The sequence below is a fragment of the Rana temporaria genome, chromosome 7 (assembly GCF_905171775.1).
Source record: "Rana temporaria chromosome 7, aRanTem1.1, whole genome shotgun sequence".
Taxonomy (NCBI): Eukaryota; Metazoa; Chordata; class Amphibia; order Anura; family Ranidae; genus Rana; species Rana temporaria.
The window spans coordinates 19,811,489-19,834,532 of record NC_053495.1 but is presented as its reverse complement, the minus strand read 5'-3'; the positions used below and the strand labels follow the sequence as shown (position 1 = coordinate 19,834,532).

Below are 23,044 nucleotides of genomic sequence, written 5' to 3'. Positions count from 1 at the left end.
GCTTTTGCAAAAATAGCTGGGTGCAAGGAGGTGGGAATCAGAGAGTCACCCCCACCAGGAAAATGGTTCGTCCCGGCGGCTGACCGTCGCTCTCTGTAGGGGAAGCGGCGCACTGCGCCTGCGCGGAGCTGTCACTTCCGCTATCGGGAGCTACCGGAGAGATGGTGAGTGTCCGGCGAGAGTCCCGGGGGCCGCCGGCACGGGGGAGTGTGCGTGGGCTGTGGTGACCCGGGAGTGGGGTGAGGAGCTGCACCCCGCGGGAGAAGTCTGCGGCTAGGCCGCCTTGTGGGAGCGGCTGAGGGTGGGTGAGTCAGCCCGGGGAGGGCGGGGGCCGCCCGGGGAATGGAGCCAAGACAGCGCCCAGCCCGAGGCCTGCACCCTCCACACCTCCTATGGGGGGGGGGGTCTGCCGGTCCTCATAGGGGGGACAACATCCGGGTCCTTCCTGCTCAGGGATTTCGCAATACAGACACCTCCCTCCCCCACCCCCATTGTACATTAACGTGCTGATAAAATATTGACACCCCTGCCAGTCAGTGCAGCCAGGTCCTGGACACGCCCCTGTGTGCTGATTGGAACAAGGTAGATCAGCAGTATGGTGGTCACATGGCACTCTGGTCGCTCCTCCTGTCTGTGTGGTCTGTCCCTGCACGTGGGGGCAGATAGGAGGAGAGATCAGAGTGCCATGTGATCACCATACTGCTGATCTTTCTTGTTCCAATCAGCACACAGGGGCGTGTCCAGGACCTGGCTGGTTGAGGACCCGGTTGCACTGACTTGCAGGGGTGCCAATATTTTTGCAGCAGCCCCAGTCTGATGGCCATACCGCTCAGCCTAACTTGTCCCAATCGGCACCTCGGGGGCGTGTCTGTGACCCAGCTACTGAAAGACCCGGCTGCGCTGACTGTTAGGAGTGCGATAAGTAGAGCTTCATTGGCCTCCGGTGCCCCAGACCTGCCGAGTACTAAAGCCCCGCTCTGGGGCAAAACAATAACGTGACCCCCCAGCCCCCCCCCCCACCCCCCCCGGAGTCGGGCTTTAGGGTAGGCTGATCCCTCGGGGGGTTCGGAGACTTGCACTGAGGTGTATGTGACCCAGAAATGTCTTCTACTGCAGCTTGGCAGAGATGTGATGGCGGCTTCAGTGGTCTTTTTATAATGGCTTTTAACCCTTTTATGTTCCCCGGTGATCCTGCCAGTAACACACACTTCCTGTCTTGGAGTGACAACTCTCACTGTATTGTATCTGTGGAGGAGCAGCGTTGTCACCCTGGGCTGCTGCTGTCTGTTGTACATTATTTCTCATCTCTAAAATGTGGGGGTGTCCTGTAGTACACAGGGGAGAAGTAACACACTTCCTGTCTCAGGGTGACAACACTCATTGTATAGTATCTGTAGAGGAGCAACGTTGTCACCCTTGGCTTCTCTCTATTTATACTACAGAATGCGTTCCCTCTAATCCATAACGTGGGGTGTCCTGTAGTTCACAAAAGAGAAGTAACACCCTTCCTGTCTCAGGGTGACAACGCTCATTGTATAGTATCCGTGAAGGAGCAACGTTGTCACCCTTGGCTTCTCTCTCTTTATATACTACAGAATGCGTTCCCTCTAATCCATAATGTGGGGTATCCTGTAGTATACAGGGGAGAAGTAACACTTCCTGTCTCAGGGTGACAACATGCATTGTATAGTATCAGTAGAGGAGCAACGTTGTCACCCTGGGCTTCTCTCTCCTTTATATACTACAGAACGTGTTGCCTCTTATTTCTAACATGTGGGGTGTCCTGTAGTTCACGGGAGAAGTATCACACTTCCTGTCCTAGGGTGACAACACTCATTGTATAGTATCAGTGGAGGAGCAACGTTGTCACCCTTGGCTTCTCTCTCTATACTACAGAATGTGTTGCCTCTAATCCATAATGTGGGGTGTCCTGTAGTTCACAGGAGAAGTAACACATTGCCAGTAACGCACTTCCTGTATCGGGGTGACAACACTCATTGTATAGTATCTGTAGAGGAGCAACGTTGTCACCCTTGGCTTTTCTCTATTTATACTACAGAATGTGTTCCCTCTAATCCATAATGTGGGGTGTCCTGTAGTACACAGGGGAGAAGTAACACACTTCCTGTCCTAGTGTGACAACACTCATAGTGTCAGTGGAGGAGCAACGTTGTCACCCTTGGCTTCTCTCTCTCTTTATATACTACAGAATGTGTTGCCTCTTATCTCTAACGTGTGGGGTGTCCTGTAGTTTACGGGAGCAGTAACACACTTCCTGTATCGGGGTGACAACACTCACTGTATAGTATCAGTGGAGGAGCAACGTTGTCACCCTTGGCTTCTCTCTCTCTCTATTTATACTACAGAATGCGTTCCCTCTAATACATAACGTGGGGTGTCCTGTAGTCCACAAAAGAGAAGTAACACCCTTCCTGTCTCAGGGTGACAACACTCATTGTATAGTATCAGTGGAGGAGCAACGTTGTCACCCTTGGCTGTTCTCTGTCTCTATATATATATATATACACCACAGAACGTGTTGCCTCTAACATATGTGGGGTGTCCTGTAGTTCACAGGGAAGAAGTAACACATTGCCAGTAACAGACTTCCTGTCCTGGGATGACAGCGCTCATGGTATAGTATCAATGTAGGAGCCGAGTTGTCACCATGTGCTGCTCCTTCCTGATATGGACTACAGAGCATGTTCGCTCTCAACTCAATAATATTTGAAGTGGTATGTAGCTCACAGAGGAAAAGGTACTCACTTCCTGCCCTAGGGTGACAACACTCATTGAGTGGAGGAGGAAGGTTGTCACCCAAGGCTGCTGCCTATGATTATCAACTGCAGAACACGTTTCATCTTCATATCGGGTGTCCTGTAGTTCTCAGAGGGGGAGGTTACACACTTCCTGCTCTAGGGTGACACCGCTCACTCAGTGCAGGGGAAGAGTTGTCACCCTAGGCTCCTCCTCCTCCCTGTTATATGCTACAGAATGTTACAGCTCATCTTTAAACATGCGGGGTGACCTGTAGTTCAAAGAGTAGAAGTTACACACTTCCTGTCCTAGGGTGACAACACTCATTGTATTGTATCAGTGGAGGAGCAGAGTTGTCACCCTAAAACAGGAAGTGTGCCAAGACTACAGAACTGTGCTGTGTGTGTATAAGAAAACAGCGTTGTCACCCTAGGATAGTAAGGGGTTTATTTCATGAAGCATTTGTTGGAAAAATATCTCACACATTTGTACGAACTGCACAATTTGTGGGCATTTATTTCTGTTTGAGATTAATGTCTATGATCAGCTGAACCTAGATGCCAATAAAGTTTTTTTTGTTTTTCCAGTGATTCTGCCATCAACACACTTCTTGTCCTAGGGTGACAACCCCTAATGTGTTGTATCAATGGTGGAGCACCGTTGTCACCCTGGGCTGTGCTCTCCTGATATGGACTACAGAGCATGTTACTTCTCATCTCTATAACATTGGCGTTCTGTAGTTCACAGAAGAGAAGTAACACACTTGTTCTAGGGTGACAACACTTCTTCTCCTTTGATACATTACAGCGAGTGTTGTCACCCTAGAACAAGTGTGTTACTTCTCTTCTGTGAACTACAGAACGCCAATGTTATAGAGATGAGAGGTAACATGCTCTGTAGTCCATATCAGGAGAGCAGGCTGCTTCCTCCAAATATGGGCTAAGAAATGCGTTGCCTCTCGTCTCCATAACATGAGTTGTCCTGTAGTTCAGAGAAGTAGCAGACTTCCTGTTCTAGGGTGACAACACTCGTATTGTTTCAAAGGAGAAGTGGCGGGATTGTCGCCATCTGTGGGGGGCGTGGTGGGATTGTCGCCATCCGTAGGGGGCGTGGCGGGATTGTCGCCATCCGTAGGGGGCGTGGCGGGATTGTCGCCATCCGTAGGGGGGCGTGGCGGGATTGTCGCCATCCGTAGGGGGGCGTGGCGGGATTGTCGCCATCCGTAGGGGGGCGTGGCGGGATTGTCGCCATCCGTAGGGGGGCTTGGCGGGATTGTCGCCCTCCGTAGGGGGGCTTGGCGGGATTGTCGCCCTCCGTAGGGGGGCTTGGCGGGATTGTCGCCCTCCGTAGGGGGGCTTGGCGGGATTGTCGCCCTCCGTAGGGGGAGTGGCGGGATTGTCGCCATCCGTAGGGGGAGTGGCGGGATTGTCGCCATCCGTAGGGGGAGTGGCGGGATTGTCGCCATCCGTAGGGGGAGTGGCGGGATTGTCGCCATCCGTAGGGGGGCGTGGCGGGATTGTCGCCATCCGTAGGGGGGCGTGGCGGGATTGTCGCCATCCGTAGGGGGGCTTGGCGGGATTGTCGCCCTCCGTAGGGGGGCTTGGCGGGATTGTCGCCCTCCGTAGGGGGGCTTGGCGGGATTGTCGCCCTCCGTAGGGGGGCTTGGCGGGATTGTCGCCCTCCGTAGGGGGAGTGGCGGGATTGTCGCCATCCGTAGGGGGAGTGGCGGGATTGTCGCCATCCGTAGGGGGAGTGGCGGGATTGTCGCCATCCGTAGGGGGAGTGGCGGGATTGTCGCCATCCGTAGGGGGAGTGGTGGGATTGTCGCAGAGCAGGATCCAATTTGCTACAGCAGGGGGAAAAATTCCTTCCTGATCCCCCGTGAGGCAATCAGATTTTCCCCGGATCAACTTTACCTATAAATGTCAGTACCCAGTTATATTCTGTACATTTAGGAAAGTATCCAGACCTTTTATAAAGCAATCTACTGATCTGGACAGAACCACCTCTGGAGGGAGTCTATTCCACATTTTCACAGCTCTTACTGTGAAGAAACCTTTCCGTATTTGGAGACAAAATCTTTTTTCCTCTAGACATAAACAGTGCCCCTATTCAGACTGCTTAGGGAAGCTTCAGAATGGCAAAAGATGTTTTAATTACAAATGATGTGAGTAGAATGCACTTCCTCTTTAATGTCTCTGATCTTGCTCTTTGTAATGTAAACATTCAAGCCTGGGCATAGGTAACTCCCATCCCCCCACCCTGCCTGATAAATGAGTTTGTGTTCCAATTATGACAACTGCAGCTCAGTGTTCGCTTTGGCCAATATAAGGTGCTTGTGGGCTTTGTCCTCACTTCCCCAATTCATAGAGCTGTGATCACATCACTGCTTCCCTGGAGGACTTCCCATTGGGTGTCGGTGGTTTGTGCTCTGCCAACGTCTGTGCCGCCGATGTACGGCTTGTGATCATAATCAACATTCACCTGTGTGAGTTCAAACACATCGCATAGTTTTCCTGATCTGGAATTTTTCTGATGTATCTAATCTTGCTGGATCACTTTTACAGATGAGATTCCTTCCTCTGCCCAGGCTTGTTGGAATGCCTTCAGGCCACAGCTGGGTTTATCACAGGCCCGTGATCTGGGATGGTTTGTGCATTCCTCTGGAGAAGACTTTCTAAACTTCTTCTTTTTTTTTTTTTTTTTTTCTTTTTTTTTTACATAAAGGAAACTTTAAAACAACTTTCATCACTCGGGTAACCCCTGAGAATACATTTTATATATGTAGCTGATGGGTCATTCATTGGCAGAAACAGTAAGTTATGAATAAATAAAAGAATAAGTAATGCAGAGTACTCGGCATAATGGACACTCAAGACTGCTTCATCCAAAACTTTGCAGTAATATTGAAATGAAATAAAAATAATAATTGTCAGAAACGAAATGCAGAACATGCAGATTGTAGTCCCCCATCGGTGGTCAGTGTAGCGCCCCCGCCCCTTGGGTCGGTGGTCAGTGTAGCGCCCTCCCCCCCTTGTGTCGGTGGTCAGTGTAGCGCCCCCCCCCCCTTGAGTCGGTGGTCAGTGTAGCGCCCTCCCCCCCTTGCGTCGGTGGTCAGCGTAGCGCCCCCCCCCCCTTGGGTCGGTGGTCAGCGTAGCGCCCTCCCCCCCTTGGGTCGGTGGTCAGCGTAGCGCCCTCCCCCCCTTGGGTCGGTGGTCAGCGTAGCGCCCTCCCCCCCTTGGGTCGGTGGTCAGCGTAGCGCCCTCCCCCCCTTGGGTCGGTGGTCAGCGTAGCGCCCTCCCCTCCTTGCGTCGGTGGTCGGCGTAGCGCCCTCCCCTCCTTGGGTCGGTGGTCAGCGTAGCGCCCTCCCCTCCTTGCGTCGGTGGTCAGCGTAGTGCCATCCCCTCCTTGCGTTGGTGGTCAGCGTAGCACCCTCCCTGCGTCGGTGGTCAGCGTAGCGCCCTCCCCTCCTTGGGTCGGTGGTCGGCGTAGCGCCCTCCCCTCCTTGGGTCGGTGGTCGGCGTAGCGCCCTCCCCTCCTTGCGTCGGTGGTCGGCGTAGCGCCCTCCCCTCCTTGGGTCGGTGGTCGGCGTAGCGCCCTCCCCGCGTCGGTGGTCAGCGTAGCGCCCTCCCCTCCTTGCGTAGCTGGTCAGCGTAGCGCCCTCCCCTCCTTGCGTCGGTGGTCATTTTATATCATTTTTCTTTAGACAGCTTTTCTTTTAATCAATTTTTTTTTTTTTGTGTGTGTGTTATGGACCTTGGAATGCAGAAGTGTGCCTCATTGAAATCTGTTACACAGTGGGGGGGGGGGGGGTCTTCTTCCCTGTCTTAAAGCTCCAGACGGCTCCATTGTTCTGTGTCTGGCTATTGTGTACATTGATTGCCCCCTGGGGCTTCTGTCTCAATACACATAACAGTCCCTTCATTCAAGCTATCGGACCAATCCCTGCTGACTCATGTTCAATATAATAATATGGAAAAAAGACTAATTCCCACTTCCGGTTCTTTCTGTAAATGCCACAAAAATGACCCCTTTTTGGAAAGTACTCTCCCCAAGGTGGTCCAATCTTTTTCCACAGTTTGTTTGGAAATGAAGGCACGTGCCGGTACTGAGGTGGGTAATACATGGATAATGGTGAACTGTCTACAGAAATACATTTTTATTTGAGCTCTTTTGGTTAAAGCGCGGCCCTTCCTGTTCTAGAGCCGCGTTGTGGTTTTGGTTGTCTGCTGAAGCTTTCGTTGTTCGGCATTGGTTCGTTGTATGTTGTTTTTGGAGAATTGTATTTTATACTTTTTTTTTTTTTGGCTGATGGCAAGTAAGATCATAAAAAATAAGAATACATTGGGGAGAAACCATATCTTTTTCGATTTTAGCCCACTTTAAAATGAAATGTTGTGCTGGGAGGTCTACACAGAGGTGTCACTGCTGCTGACCTGTTCTGAACATGCTGGTTGTCTGGCTCATCAAGAGGCTCCAGTTCTTTCCCAGTCACCGCCCCCTTTATGGGTGGAGCTCCACTTTAAGCAGCACAATATATAAAAGCTGAAGTTCCCATATCTTTACAGTATGTGCCATCCAAATTGTATTTAAACTGTAGCTTCAATTCCGGATATTTATCTGTTCCCGGGATCGGGAATATGTTGCATGCTACACAAGCCCAAAAAAACTTCTACAAAATACACAGGGTGACAGCAGATACGGGAAGAAGGTCCACCGCTTGCTGTCGCGGGGGAATGTGAGGATCGGGAAAATGTTGCATGTTCCACCCTAAAAAGAGGTGGAACTTGTAACATGTTCCTGAAGGTGAACTTCTCCTTTTAAAGGGGTTGTAAAGGTAAAAAATGTTTCCCCTAAATATCTTCCTTTCCCTTAGTGCAGTCCTCCTTCACTTACCTCATCCTTCCATTTTGCATTTAAATGTCCTTATTTCTTCTGAGAAATCCTCACTTCCTGTTCTTCTGTCTGTAACTACACACCGTAATGCGAGGCTTTCTCCCTGGTGTGGAGTGTCATGCTCACCCCCTCCCTTGGACTACAGGAGAGTCAGGACGCTCTCTACATTGCAGAGAAAGGAGCTGTGTGTTAGTGGGCATCCTGACTCTCCCGTAGTCCAAGGGAGGGGGCGAGCACGACACTCCACACCAGGGAGAAAGCCTCGCATTACTGTGTGGAGTTACAGACAGAAGAACAGGAAGTGAGGATTTCTCAGAAGAAATGAGGACATTTAAAAGCAAAATGGAAGGATGAGGTAAGTGAAGGAGGACGGCACTAAGGTAAAGGAAGCTATTTAGGGGAAAATAGTTTTACCTTTACAACCCCTTTAAAGCAGTGTTCTTGTATACAAGGGGTCCCTGGGTTAAAAACAAGATAGGGTCTGTAGGTTTGTTCTTAAGTTGAATTTGTAAGTCAGAACGGATATATATATATATATATATATTTGTGTAGCTCCAGCCCAAAATTTTTTTTTTTTAACCACTTAAGCCCCAGACCATATTGCTGGTCAAAGACCAGAGCACTTTTTGCGATTCGGCACTGCGTCTTAACTGACAATTGCGCGGTCGTGCAACGTGGCTCCCAAACAAAATTGGCGTTCTTTTTTTCCCCACAAATAGAGCTTTCTTTTGGTGGTATTTGATCACCTCTGCGGTTCTTAGTTTTTGCGCTATAAACAAAAATAGAGCGACAAATTTGAAAAAAATGAATATTTTTTACTTTTTACCATAATATCCCCCAAAAATATATATAAAAAAGTTTTTTTTCCTCAGTTTAGGCCGATACATATTCTTCTACCTATTTTTCATAAAAAAAATCGCAATAAGCGTTTGATTGGTTTGCGCAAAAGTTATAGCGTTTACAAAATAGGGGGTAGTTTTATGGCATTTTTATTAATAATATTTTTTTTTTTTTACTACTAATGGCGGCGATCAGCGAAATTTTTTTTTTTTTTTTTTTTTCGGTACGGCGACATTATGATTGACACTTCGGACACTTTTGACACATATTTGGGACCATTGGCATTTTTATAGCAATGCAGTGAAGGAGGACTGCACTAAGGTAAAGGAAGCTATTTAGGAAAAACAAATTGTACCTTTACAACCCCTTTAAGTGATGACAAAGTTATTGCAGAATAAACAGACCCATGACAGCAATGTAATCCTTTCTCTGGCCCATACAGGGGTGAGATCAGAAATGGGGTATTTTTGATGAATCCTTTAAATACATTGCGACCAATATAAAAAGTTACAGAAGTTTGTGTTCATGTTTCTGATCAGTGGAATCTGATTTGTGATTGGTTGGTCTTTTTTCGCTGTAAATAATTGCTCATTATATAATAAATGTATAAACCTCCCATGAAGTACTAATTGTCAGAAAAGTCCGTTATAACTCTGTCCTAATGTGTTCCGCAATGAGTCAGCTGCATTTCCCCCTCGGCATCCCTTTCTCATTAGGTAAGACACGAGATTAAAGTGAAAAGCTTTTCCATCCCTGTTTGGATAAATGTGCTCCAGAAATAGAAGTGCGCGGTCGCGGGATTGTGAAGACTCTGCAGGAACATTGTGCTTTGGTTAGGCTGAGGAGGTGATTTTTCTTGTTATTTTTGAGCTTAAAAAAAAAAAAGAAAGCCGTGGGGGAGAAAGTGGATGTAGAAGTTTAATATTTTAATGAAATGACCATAAATTTACTTTATTCTGGATAATTTAGTGGCCCCCGTTTTGTCCGCATTGTGCTTTAGAACCATCCTATATGGAGTATTATATGACTCAAGGATTCAGGAGCAAGTCAGCCCATTCTAGAGAAGGTGGCGACAAAGAGTGAGAGAACCTGAATTGATGAAGGTCCAAGTCCAGGCAGAAGAAAAACATATAAACCCCCCCCCCCCCCCCCCCAGTACTGCAAGGGTTAAATAAAATGCTTGTTTTTGCTTCGCTGTATTCCTTTTTGTATGCAGCTGGTCCCCCGCGGTCTCCTTTCTAAGACGCTGTTGTACGCTTGCCACCTCCGCATATGATACAGCAGGGATCGACAAATCCCAGGCGCCAGGTCGCCATGGCGACTAGAAATAGTGTCCTGGCGACTTGGCTTGGAAGGTGGACACAAAAAAAAAATTTGTTTTTTTTGTTAGCTGGTGCCATCTGGTGGTGAGCCGTTGGTATTACAAGTTATTACCACCAGATGTGTAAGCTGGCGCCATCTGGTGGTGGCCGTTGGTAATAAAAGTTAAGCATTACAAGTTACACAGCAATTCTAATGTAATTTTTCACTATTTTCACTGCCATCTTCTTCCCTCTAATTAGAACCCCCAAACATTATATATATTTTTTATCCTAACACCCTAGAGAATAAAATGGTGATCGTTGCAATACTTTCTGTCACGCCGTATTTGCGCAGCGGTCTTGCAAGCGCACTTTTTTTGGGGGAAAAAATTACACTTTTTTTAATTAAAAAATAAGACAACAGTAAAGTTATCCCCATTTTTTTTAATATTATGAAAGATAATGTTACGCCGAGTAAATTCATACCCAACATGTCACGCTTCAAAATTGCGTTTGAACACCGTTTACATATGCGGGCGCTGCTCACGTATGTGTTCGCTTCTGCGCGCAAGCTCATCGGGACGGGGCGCGTTTTCTGGCTCCTAACTTTTTTAGCTGGCTCCTAGATTCCAAGCAAATTTGTCAACCCTTGTGATACAGGATCCTTAGTCCTGCATGGTACATGATGACACCGAGGGCGCCGCCCACAACCTGACATGCCAGGGAGAAGAGGGCGCTGGAGTGAGGAATGCAATAAGCCACTTCCTCTACTGGAGAGAGTTAACAAACGTTTAACCCTTGCAGTGCGGCCCCACAGCAAGAGGTTTTTTATTTTTTTTTCCCTGACCCAAAGTTAGGCTGCTTTCACACAATCTTTTGAAAAAACAACATGAATTTTTGCCCTATTTTCTGCACTCCTAACTTCAATCATGTGCCTGTATAACTTGGACATGTGACTCAAAAAATGCAGCTCGGGTGTAATCTCTATAGAACTCAATGGGACATGCGTTTTTGAAAACCCCTCCAATGATGCAGCATGCAGGACTTTTTAAAACGCAACATACCCGCAGCACAGTGATGGGAAGAGTTCCATAAGATTTCAAGGGATGCATTTTTCATGTTTTGTTTACCGAAAAAATGCATCAAAAACCGATTGGGGTGAAAGGGCCCTTAGGCTTTAATGCTTTTAGAGTATACTGTTTAAAGACTGACCTTTTACAATGGTGGTCTCTAAACTGTGCCCCCCCCCCCCCCCCCCCCGGGGGGGGGCTAGATGTCACCCTTTGCTTGCTTTTACCCGGCCCTTCGAGCTTCGCTATATTGCGCACGCGCGAGATCTCCACGAACAGAAGAAAAAAAATGTACTGGGCTTCAGATGCCCACACATAGGATGGCAACGGCCACATCATGGGCTGCTGAAAATAAAGCAAAAGTAAGATTGATTTACCGATCGATTGGCGATCTATTACTATGTTTAATGTAATTATATTTAAAAGTGAAGTTCCACCCATAAATATAACATTACATCGGTAGTTTTAAAAAAATGTCATTAGTCCTTTACGAATTTTTTATTTTTTTTAGATGCCTTCAAAGTGTTGTTGCTAGGCAGAATAGTTAATCTTCCCACTTCCTGCACCTAGGTGCTTAAGCTTCCTAACCTACACCGCACAGACTCCTGGGAATGTAGTGGGTGTAACTTTCCAGGAGTCTGTGCACTCGCCAGTCTCGAAGAATCGTGTGACTTGGACAGCACAGGTGCTGAAACCTGATCTGACACTGCTTGTGCAGCACTGAGCATGTGCGAGATCTGCAAGGCTGAAATCCAGGAAGTTATACAGTCTGGCTTCATGATGCCCACACTTAAGATGGCCCCAGACAATTTCTATTTTATAAAGTGTCTAAATGCTGTAACAACCTAACAAAACGGACTTTAGTTTACAGACTAACTTTACTAGAATACATTAAGCTTGTGTATTACAGGGGTATTTATATATAAAAAGTGAAATTGTGGCCGGAACTCCGCTTTAAATTGCAAAAAAAAAAAATTTGTGACCGGAACCCCCCTTTAACATTTTCATCTGTTGATGATCCATCCATCCGACTCTCACATCTCCACAATAGCAGGCGTTTTGTCTTATTTTTTTTATTATTTTTTTGTGTGTTTTTTAGACTTGGTTCACACCATTCTCTTTTATAGTTTTTAGAAATCATCTGAATGATCAGACTGCAATGCCAGATTTTGCCTGTAGGAGGTGCTATAAGAGAAATCTCTAATTTAAATAATACAAAAGTCAGGAGATTTTTAAAGGTGCAATTTTTACAACAAAATGATATTGTTAAAATATTCTTTATCAAAAATGTAAAAAGACATAATCCAAATATGAAAATCTGATCGTACAGTACAGTTGGAATGTGCAAACTGAATTATTCTCTACATGTTTCGCCATGAATAGTAGCTTCCTCAGGAGAATTTTTAATCAATCGAATTTGACTAGTGGCCATCAGGGGGATACCATTCTCTTTTGCTGCCTAGAGGGATGGTAAGCAGCGGTGTTTTGCAGAATGTGGATGTTTCAGTGTGAAGCAGACAGTTCGGACTTGCTAGATCTTGTGCAGGGATGGACTGGCCATTGGAACTACAGGGAGTTTCCCGGTGGGCCGATGGCTCAGTGGGCCGGCTTCAGTGACAGCAGCCCGCCTCCTCTGTCTCTCCCTTCCCGCAGCGCTCACCTCCTCTCCCTCCCCGCAGCACTCACCTGGGGGGAACAGAGAAGCAGGGGGAGGACCAGAGGAGCAGGGGGGACGACAGAGGAGCATGGGGGAGGGGACAGACAGCTGACTCAACAGCTATGGCCTGGGAGTGTCTCACTTCTGCCTAATCTTGTCCCATAAGGGGGGGCACCGAACTGATTCTTTGCCCCGGGTGAAATAATGTCTAGCTTCCCCACTGGTACTGCCTATAAAAGTACCAGTACCAGCCGTTCTACTCTAATAAAGTAGAACGGCTAGTGAAGGGGGAGAGGGGGATTGGGTGGCCGACGGGGTGCGGGAGTTGTCCGGCCGCCATGGGAGAGACCTGTCAAAGTGGGCCAGTCTGGATGAAGTCCAGGGCCAGATTTTTGTCCCAGTCCAGCCCTGATCTTGTGTGTTTTATTTTTGGACAAATGCCGAACCTTTCTTGTGTATGAGAGTTTTCTAGGATCTTTTTCTGTGTATTACTGAAATTTGCTGTTCGTACAAACGTATTGTATGTTTTTTGTTTTTTTTTTCAGTCTGCCACATTGCGCCCGTACCTCAACACAGTCCGCGCCACCTTACAGGCGGCGATGTGTCTGGAAAACTTCTCTTCGCAGGTGGTGGAGAGACATAACAAGCCAGAAGTGGAAGTAAGGTAAGATCCTTCATCAGGCAATGACTCTATGAAATAAGCCCCATATGGAAATACTGGAAGGTTATAAATGTTTGGGGGTCATTCTGTGTCATTCCCAACACTGCCACTTGTAGTTCCACACCCCACTACACAACTAGTGACCGGAGTCCTTGTACTACCGCTGGGCAGGAAGCATTGCAGCTGTAACAAAATCTCTTTATTTTAGTCTCCGTTATATATAATCCACTGACACCTAGATACATCGAGATTCTCACACCCGCTTCTTGGCGTAGTAATTTATGCAGTGCAGTTTATCTTTTGAGTCGGGAAGGAGCCTTAAAGCGGGAGTTCACCCATAAAAAATGTTTTACCCTTAGATTGAGGCTCATTTTGTGAAGGGGAATCGGCTAGTTGTTTAAAAATCGAAGCCGTACTTACCGTTGTAGAGAGCGATCTTCTCCGTCGCTTCCGGGTATGGGTCTTCGGGAGTGGGCGTTCCTTCTTGATTGACAGGCTTCCGACGGTCGCATACATCGCGTCACGAGTAGCCGAAAGAAGCCGAACATCGGTGCGGCTCTGTACTGCGCCTGCACACCGACGTTCGGCTACTTTCGGAAAATCGTGACGGGATGGATGCGACCGTCGGAAGACTGTCAATCAAAATAGGAACGCCCAGTCCCGCAGCCCGTACCCGGAAGCGGCGGAGAAGATCGCTCTCTACAACGGTAAGTACTGCTTCGATTTTAAAACAACTAGCCGATTCCCCTTCACAAAATGAGCCTCAGACTAAGGGTAAAAAGTGGTATTTCCGGGTGAACCTCCACTTTAAAGGAGAAGTTCGCCTTTGGTAACATGTTACACCCATAGTCAGGATGTAAGATTTTACTAAAGCACCTGTCTGCACCCACATGCTTTTGGGAGACTTTGCGAAGTTTAGCCGGGCTTGGATGTTTTTCTTGTTAACCACTTGCTTACTGGGCACATATACCCCCTTCCTGCCCAGGCGAAATTTCAGCTTTCAGCACTGCGCCGCTTTAAATTAAAATTGCGCGGTCGTGCGACGTGCCTCCCAAACAAAATTTACGTCCTTTTTTACCCACAAATAGAGCTTTCTTTTGGTGATATTTGATCACCTCTGCGGTTTTTATTTTTTGCGCTATAAACAAAAAAAGAGCGACAATTTTGAAAAAAAAAAACACAATATTTTTTTAACTTTTTGCTATAATAAATATCCAATTTTTTTTTTTTTTTTTATATTTTTTTTTCTCAGTTTAGGCCGATGCGTATTCTACATAATTTCGGTAAAAAAAAAAATCGCAATAAGCGTATAGTGATTGGTTTGCGCAAAAGTTATAGTGGCTACAAAATAGGGGATAGAATTTTTTTTTTTCTTTACTAGTAATACGGCGATCTGCGAATTTTGTCAGGACTGCGATATTGCGGCAAACACATCAAACACTTTTGTCACGTTTTTGGGACCATTCACATTAATACAGCGAACAGTGCTATAAAAATGCATTGATTACTGTATAAATGTGACTGGCAGGGAAGGGTTTAACACTAGGGGGCGAGGAAGGGGTTAAATGTGTTCCCTGGGAGTGATTCTTACTGTGGGGGAAGGGGACTGACTGGGGGAGGTGACCGATTTTATAAGAGCCACCTGGAGGCCATCTTTTGACTATGGCCCGGGACTAAAGTAGTTAAAGCGGAGGTTCACCCGCGGGGAGAAGGCGTTCCTATGAAGAGGGGGAACATGATTGACGGCCGGCTATGGCGCGTCACGCGTTCTGAAAATAGCCGGAGTTTTTTTTATTTTATTTTTTTACGCTGTACATACCGTATAATCTTTATTTGCAATCCGACTTCCGGGTACTTCTCCCCGCGGGAGTAGGCGTTTCCAAGCTGAGGAGGAATATCCTCTGGGAGGTCGCTCAGATGATTGACGTCCTTTCAGAAAAAGTTCATCCCGGCGGCCCCGCCCCCCGTATTGCGTAGACGAGTCGCGTTTCCGAAAGAAGCCGAACACGAAGAAGCTCTAGGCGCCGCGTAGAGCCGACTCACAGCTCTGCATGTTCGGCTTCTTTCGGAAACGCCGTGACTCGTGACGCGCCTACGTAATACGGGGGGCGGGGCCTTATCCGCCGGGGGGAACCTTTTTCTAAAAGGACGTCAATCATCTAGGCGACCTCCCAGAGGATATTCCTCCTCGGCTTGGAAACGCCTACTTCCGCGGGGAGAAGTACCCGGAAGCCAGATTGCAAATAAAGATGATACGGTATGTACAGCGTAAAAATAAAATGCGGACTGTACATGTTAGAAGTATAAAGAAGTTGGTTTGATATAGATGTTATTTGGGTGAACCTCTGCTTTAACCACTTCCCGACCTCCTCATGTACATTTACGTCGGCAGAATGGCACGGACGGGCACAATCACGTACCTGTACGTCCTCTGCTAGACGTGGGTGGGGGGTCCGATCGGGACCCCCCCCGGTACATACGGAGGTCGGGTCCGCTCGGGGAGCGATCCGGGACGACGGCGCGGCTATTTGTTTATAGCCGCTCCGTCGCGATCGCTCCCCGGAGCTGAAGAACGGGGAGAGCCGTGTGTAAACACGGCTTCCCCGTGCTTCACTGTGTCGGCGCATCGATCGCGTCATCCCCTTTATAGGGAAGACACGATCGATGACGTCATTCCTACAGCCACACCCCCCTACACTAGTAAACACACACAAAGTAAACCCTAACTCCTACAGCTCCCCCTGTGGTTAACTCCCAAACTGCAACTGTCATTTTCACAATAAACAATGCAATTTAAATGCATTTTTTTCTGTGAAAATGACAATTGTCCCAAAAATGTGTCAAAATTGTCCGAAGTGTCCGCCATAATGTCGCAGTCACGAAAAAAATCGCTGATCGCCACCATTAGTAGTAAAAAAAATAAAAATGCAAAAAAACTATCCCCTATTTTGTAAACGCTATAAATTTTGCGCAAACTAACCGATAAACGATTATTGCGATTTTTTTTTTTTTTTTACCAAAAATAGGTAGAAGAATACCTTTAGGCCTAAACTGAGGAAAAAAAAAAAATTTTATATATGTTTTTGGGGGATATTTATTATAGCAAAAAGTAAAAAATATTGAATTTTTTTCAAAATTGTCGCTCTATTTTTGTTTATAGCGCAAAAAATAAAAACCGCAGAGGTGATCAAATACCACTAAAAGAAAGCTCTATTTGTGGGGAAAAAAGGACGCCAATTTTGTTTGGGAGCCACGTCGCACGACCGCGCAATTGTCTGTTAAAGCGACGCAGTCCCGAACTGTAAAAACCCCTTGGGTCTTTAGGCAGCAATATGGTCCGGGGCTTAAGTGGTTAATAAGAGCCATTTTTTCTAAGGGAAGTTCCCAGAACATGGCCCGTTGGGGGTACTTGAGGACTGAGGGTGAGAACCCCTGGTCTAAAGGACTTTTAATCATATACGCAGGAGGTTCCCGTTTTCTGAAAATTGAAGGAGCCAGAAATGTTCGCAAATTGATGTCAGACTGGTAACCATGGGAACAGTGTGAGCTAAATTCCGTTACTGGGGAGACCTGGTACTTCCTTTTTGGTATAAGGAAGTTGGTGGCTTTTGAGGTTCTTAAAGGAGACAATACTATACAGCAGTCTTAATGCTTAGTCTGGTATCCCAACATTTCTTATGGTGGATTGGATTTGAACACCCCAAATTATGGAAGAATTCCAGGCGTAGTACATTTTTACACATCTGCATTGTTGCACTTTGTAACTATACGCAACCTGGCTGATCCCCCTGGAAATCAGTGTAATAGACACCGCTACTCCAGTTATCACCACTTGCTGAGTGGCCAAACCTGATTCATTATGGACACGGGAAGTCAGCTGCTCAACATGGAGTGAAGAGTGGAGAGCGTGACATCACTGCTTGTCTTTCCATCTCGTCCAATCAAAGATCGGTTTGCATTTTCTGAATGGTGCATATGATGAGCGGCCTCCATTCAGAGACTGCTTTGCATTGATCTCTACTTGTTTCCAGGTCCTGTGCTGTCTGTCCAGCCTGATGCATTGGCAACATAGGAGACCTCCTGTGTTCACAATGCACCAGGCTGACCAATCAGCACAGGACGTAGAAGCAAGTGAAGATCAGTGGCGTAGTGGTGTCTATACAGTGACTTCCAGCTTCCAGGGGCTTGGGTCAGGTATGGTATATACATAGTTACACTGGGCCAGATTCACAGAACAGATACGACGGCGTATCTCCTGATTTAGCGTTGTATCTCTTGTCGTATCTATGTGGCTGATTCATAGAATCAGTTCTTACACCGTCGGATTTTAGGATGCAATACTTCGGCCGCCGCTGGGGGGAGTTTGCGTCGTATTCCAGCGTCGGGTATGCAAATGAGGATTTACGGCGATCCACAAAGGTTTTTTCCGTCGTTACGTCGGCGCAAGTCTTTTTTTCCCGTCGCAAAGTTAGGTGTACTATTAACATGGTGTAAAATTACTCCACCGTGTTAAAGTATGGCCGTCGTTCCCGCGTCGCTTTTGAATTTTTTTTTTTTCCCGGCGTAAGTACGTTACGCACGTCGCGATTCACAAACACGTTGGGCCACCGTACGTTCGCGCAAAGCACGTTGGGAAAATTGCGAACGGAGCATGCGCAGAACGTCCGGCGCGGGAGCGCGCCTAATTTAAATGGTGCCCGCCCCATTTGAATTGGGCGGGCTTGCGCCGGACGACTTTACGTTACACCGCCGCAAGTTTCCAGGTAAGTGCTTTGAGGATCAGGCACTTACACTGAAAACTTGCGGCGGTGTAACGTAAACGGGTTACGTTACACGGCCGCAATTATTCGTGAATCTGGCCCACTGATCCAAGCTGGATGAGTGTAAAAACCTTCTGTATGTAGCAGCCCCTAATTACTCGGCTGAGCTCCATCTCTCTCCTGAGATGTCCACTGGTTTCTTAGCCGTGTGGGACTCTCCTCCTCATTAGCTGAGACAAAGCAGCGGCACCATTGGCTCTTGTGGCTGTCAAAGTCAGTTAGCCAATCAGGGGAGAGAGGGGTCGGGGCTCTGTGTCTGAATGGGCACACAGAGCTGTGACTTGGCTCCAGTGCCCCCATAGCAAGCTCCTTGCTGTGGTGGCACTCGACAGGAGGGAGGGGCCAGGAGCAGCAAAGAGGGACCCCAGGAGAGGAGGACCCGGGCTGCTCTGTGCGAAACCAACTGCACAGAGGAGGTAAGTATCGCATGTTAATAAAAAAAGATTATATAGACTTTCACTTTTAATGCAGCTCTGGTACTCACTCCAGACATGGAGCCACGGAAGAAAAGTTCCAAGAATTGAAGTGCATGGAAGATCACGTTGCGGGCATGGTAGGAATAGGATAAAAGTGGGGTGAAGCCGATGTCCTAGCATTTAGTAAACCTTCAAGCGATTATCCACAGTCCTGTTCTGGTGCAGAAATGGAGGTGGCCCAATACAAGTCAAATTAACAGGTTCAGGAAGAAGGTGGCCATTAGTGGTACTGGTGAGTTCTATATTATGACTGGCAAAGCTGGCGAGGCGCCTCTATCACATAGCTGTAGCTTTCTGCCATGGCTGCTGTGCTAGGTGACTTTTCATCAAGAAGTACAGAGCTGAACGTAGATCGCTTGGCCTCTGACAGCAGACTTGTAGGGGAGGATTGTATGTGATGTAGGAGTTTTCTGTGAAGCTGTTTGGTAATGAATCCTCTTTTTTCCTCTGGGTTTCAGGAGTAGTAAAGAACTGCTCCTACAGCCGGTGGTCATAAGCAGAAATGAAAAGGAGAAAGTGCTGATTGAGGGATCCATTAATTCTGTGCGCGTCAGCATCGCTGTGAAACAGGTGGGTACTGCATTGTGCATTATTTTTGCTGTGAAAAAAGTGTGTGTTTTTATTTTTCATATTTTATGTTTTACATTGCATCCTGGTCATCAAACCTGTCCTCAGGGCCTGCTAACAGGCCAGGAGATGCAGACTAGAATACTGCAATCACTGAGCAGCAAATGATACCACCTGTCATGTCTTTCAGTTATCTTGCAAACCTGGCCTGTTAGTTGGCCCCGAGGACAGGGTTGATGACCACTGCTGTAAAGCATTGCACCCACAGTCAGCAGAGAGATTGCGGGTGCAATGCCAGGATCCTTCAGACTCTCGGTACACTTTGATACAGGCAGGAAGTTACTGAAGTGCAGAAAGAATGAACTACAAGAGCGCCAACCATCGCCCTCGAGGTTTGAGAACTACAAACCATCTGCTGCAATGGATGCTCGTAGTCTGCTTTATTCACCTGGAACTAGGTGTAAAATGTACCTAAAGCTTTAGTCACTTAACTTGCCTGTAATGAAGGATGTATCAGGTAGCTGGGTCTAAGGCTCCATTTACATATAGGCTTCCTGCATCGTGGGCGGAATCGCCGCAAGTGGCGGGACGCCCTTGCGATCCCAGTTGCTTCCAATGGCACTCCAATCACGGCTCGATTTTTCCGCGATTCGTTGTGCAAAAATCGCAGTAAAAACGCACGCAAACAGAATCTTGGTATGCCTGTTGCTTAAAAGAAGTTCCAAAACTTCTTTTGGGCGACAGGTGTACCTCAATTCTGTTTGCGCCCTTTTACCATGATTGTCGTCTGACGAATCGTGGCAAAATCACGCTGTGATCGGGGTTCCATTAGAAGTAACAGGGATCGCAAGGGCGTCCCGAGTTTTGGAATTCGTCCAATCCTGGATACCTATATGTGAATGAAGCCTTGGAGAAATCTTCCATGCAGGGATGCCCCGTCCTCTTCCTGTCTCTGAACTTCCTGCTCTGCAGTGGTTAATTGCTTTGGGTCAGGCAGAGCAGCAGATCAGACAAGGACCACCTCCCTTCTCCACCACTGAGGAATGTTCTTTCATTGATTAAACTGCTTGTAACATGATCTTTGTATGTAAGAAAAGTCTGATCAGTCACAAGATTCTCTCCATCATTCTCTGATTGGATAAGGTGGGGATCATTATGTAATTTCTCCACCTCTCCACTTAATGCAGTCCGAAAATTGAGAAAATGCAAAGTGGTCTCCGAATGGCGCTTGTGCCGGGCAAGTGACCTCCTGTGTTATATTATGTGAATGGGGAACTTGTAACAAAATAGGCTGCTAAAGTGAAATCTGCTTAAAGTGGAGGTTCACCCTATAGAAAATTTCTAACACTACATCCAGCACCGTGCTGCATATAAAATGACACTGACCTTTATTTATTTTTTTGCCGTATATATCGTTTAGCCGTGGAATTCACCGCGGCTTCCGGGTAGGGAATCCCACGGAAGTGGGCGTTCCTATTGTCATGCCAATTGATTGACATGCTAAACGACGGCGCACACAGCGCGTCACAACTTCCCGAAGGAAGCTCGGGTCGGCTCGGCTCTATTCGGCGCCGGTGCGCAGGCGCCGAATAGAGCCAAGCCGACCCAAGCTTCCTTCGGGAAGTCGTGACGCGCTGTGTGCGCCGTCGTTTAGCATGTCAATCAATTGGCATGACAATAGGAACGCCCACTCCCGCGGGATTCCCTACCCGGAAGCCGCGGTGAATTCCACAGCAAAAATATATAGGGCGAACCTCCACTTTAAGCCCTCGTTCACACTGAACACGGCTTTAAAGTCGTGCGAGTTCATCTAAAAACGCACAATTTCAAAGCCGCCTTTTACTCCGACTTCTGGGGGCGACTTGAAAGACATCTGTGTGGGTTCATGCACAGATGTCTATTGAAATCGCCCCCCAAAGTAGCGCAGGAACTACTTCCTGGGGCGCTCCTATTGCCGGCAACAGGCTCCGATTTGAAATGCGATTTGACCTGTCAATGTGAACGAGGGCTGAAGGTTATTTTGTGCAAGGAGTGAGCACAAATATGTCGTCTTCTAGGCGTGTTAAGTGTTGACTGCAGTGATTTCACAACTGATAAACAATCTCTTCTGACCATAAAAAAAAACGTTATCTGTAGATTGTACTGGAAATGTTAATTGTGTGTTTCTACAGGCTGATGAAATTGAAAAGATTTTATGCCATAAATTCATGCGTTTCATGATGATGAGGGCAGAAAACTTCTTCATCCTGCGTAGAAAAGCTGTAGAGGTAAGAACACGTCTGATGCTGGTCATGCCCATAAAGGTATCTTTGTTTTAATGAAAGAAATCAATTGCAATAAACAGGCAGTTTGACCAATAAATTGCAATTTTTTTTTTAAAGTCAGCAGCTACAAATAATTGCAGCTGCTGACTTTTTTTAATATATGGACACTTACCTGTCCAGGGCGCCTGCGATGTCGGCACCCGAAGCCGATCTGTCCCTTCACTTCCTGGTTTCCTATCAGAATCGTGCAGCTCTACAACAAATAAAGATTTCTTTTGGGGGTATTTATTTGGTCACCTCTGCGTCTTTTATTTTATAAACAAAAAAAAAATAGACAATTCTGAAAAAAACAAACAAAACTTTTCCAATAACATTTAAAAAAAAAAAAGTAATTTCCTTTATAAATTTAGGCCAATATGTATTCTGCTACATATTTTTGGTTAAATTAAAAGTCACAATTAGCGAATATTGATTGGTTTACGTGAACGTTCTAGCGTCTTCAAGCTATGGCGCAGTTCCTACTGACCCCTAATGATCTTCCATTCGATCGCTCACTGGCAATGCGTCATTCAGAATGTCCGGGGATCTGGTACCGGTAATAATTCTTCATATTTGGTGTATTCCTGAGAAGTGTTTTGCAGTATCAGTGATCTTAGGAAATGCCTTTTTGATACGTGGGAGTAATTAGCGCTGGGTACGTGGCATCGGATCAGATGGCTGCCGCTCGTTTAATGAGAATTTTTTTTTTTTCGGGTTTCCAGGGATACGACATCAGCTTCCTGATCACAAACTTCCACACGGAGCAAATGTACAAACACAAGCTGGTGGACTTTGTCATTCATTTTATGGAGGAGATCGACAAGGAGATCAGCGAAATGAAGCTGTCAGTCAACGCCAGAGCTCGTATCGTAGCCGAGGAATTCCTAAAGAATGTAAGCAGGTTTTGATTTTTAACAGGTGGGCCGGAGGAATGGGTGCTGAAGCACCGGCCCTGGCACATCACACTTGCAAGTGGTGTGAATGGGACCTAATACTCCGTCACTAACTGGAACTATTCTATCTGTAGAATTTCTGACTGCCCTCATATGCATTGCTTCTCCTGGTCAGTAACTGAGTATTTTAAAACCAAAGGGTGCGCAAAACAGCCAGGCAACTAGCATTTTAATAATGGGACTTGCAGCATCTGGTTTATAGTACTTGTTTGCCATTGTTGCAGTATAGCCACTTAAGCCCCGGACCTTTAGGCAGCTAAATGCCCAGGAACAGGTTTTGCGATTCGGCACTGCGTCACTTTAACAGACAATTGCGCGGTTGTGCGACGTGGCTCCCAAACAAAATTGGCGTCCTTTTTTTCCCACAAATAGAGCTTTCTTTTGGTGGTACTTGATCACCTCCTGCGGTTTTTTATTTTTGCGCTATAAACAAAAATAGAGCGACAATTTTGAAAAAAATTCAATATTTTTTACCTTTTGCTATAATAAATATCCCCTAAAATATATAAAAAATCATTTTTTTTCCCTCAGTTTAGGCAGATACGTATTCTTCTACCTATTTTTGGTAAAAAAAATCGCAATAAGCGTTTATCGATTGGTTTGCGCAAAATTTTACAAAATAGGGGATAGTTTTATTGCATTTTTATTTTTTTTACTACTAATGGCGGCGATCAGCGTTTTTTTTTTTTTTCGTGACTGCGATATTATGGCGGACACATCGGACAATTTTGACACATTTTTGG

At 46.6% G+C, this 23,044-nt stretch overlaps 1 protein-coding gene across 1 annotated transcript in view; it reads left to right on the top strand.

Moving 5' to 3' along the window:
- Positions 1-60: 60 nt before the first annotated feature.
- The window catches only part of ARPC4 (actin related protein 2/3 complex subunit 4), a 24,462-nt gene continuing 1,478 nt past the window's right edge, over positions 61-23,044 (top strand). Inside the window, exons 1-5 of the mRNA XM_040359026.1 lie at positions 61-164; positions 13,067-13,185; positions 18,937-19,048; positions 21,217-21,312; positions 22,071-22,241. Of these exons, the coding sequence (XP_040214960.1) occupies positions 162-164; positions 13,067-13,185; positions 18,937-19,048; positions 21,217-21,312; positions 22,071-22,241 (501 nt within the window). The 5' untranslated portion in view covers positions 61-161. The remainder of the gene's footprint in view (positions 165-13,066; positions 13,186-18,936; positions 19,049-21,216; positions 21,313-22,070; positions 22,242-23,044) is intronic.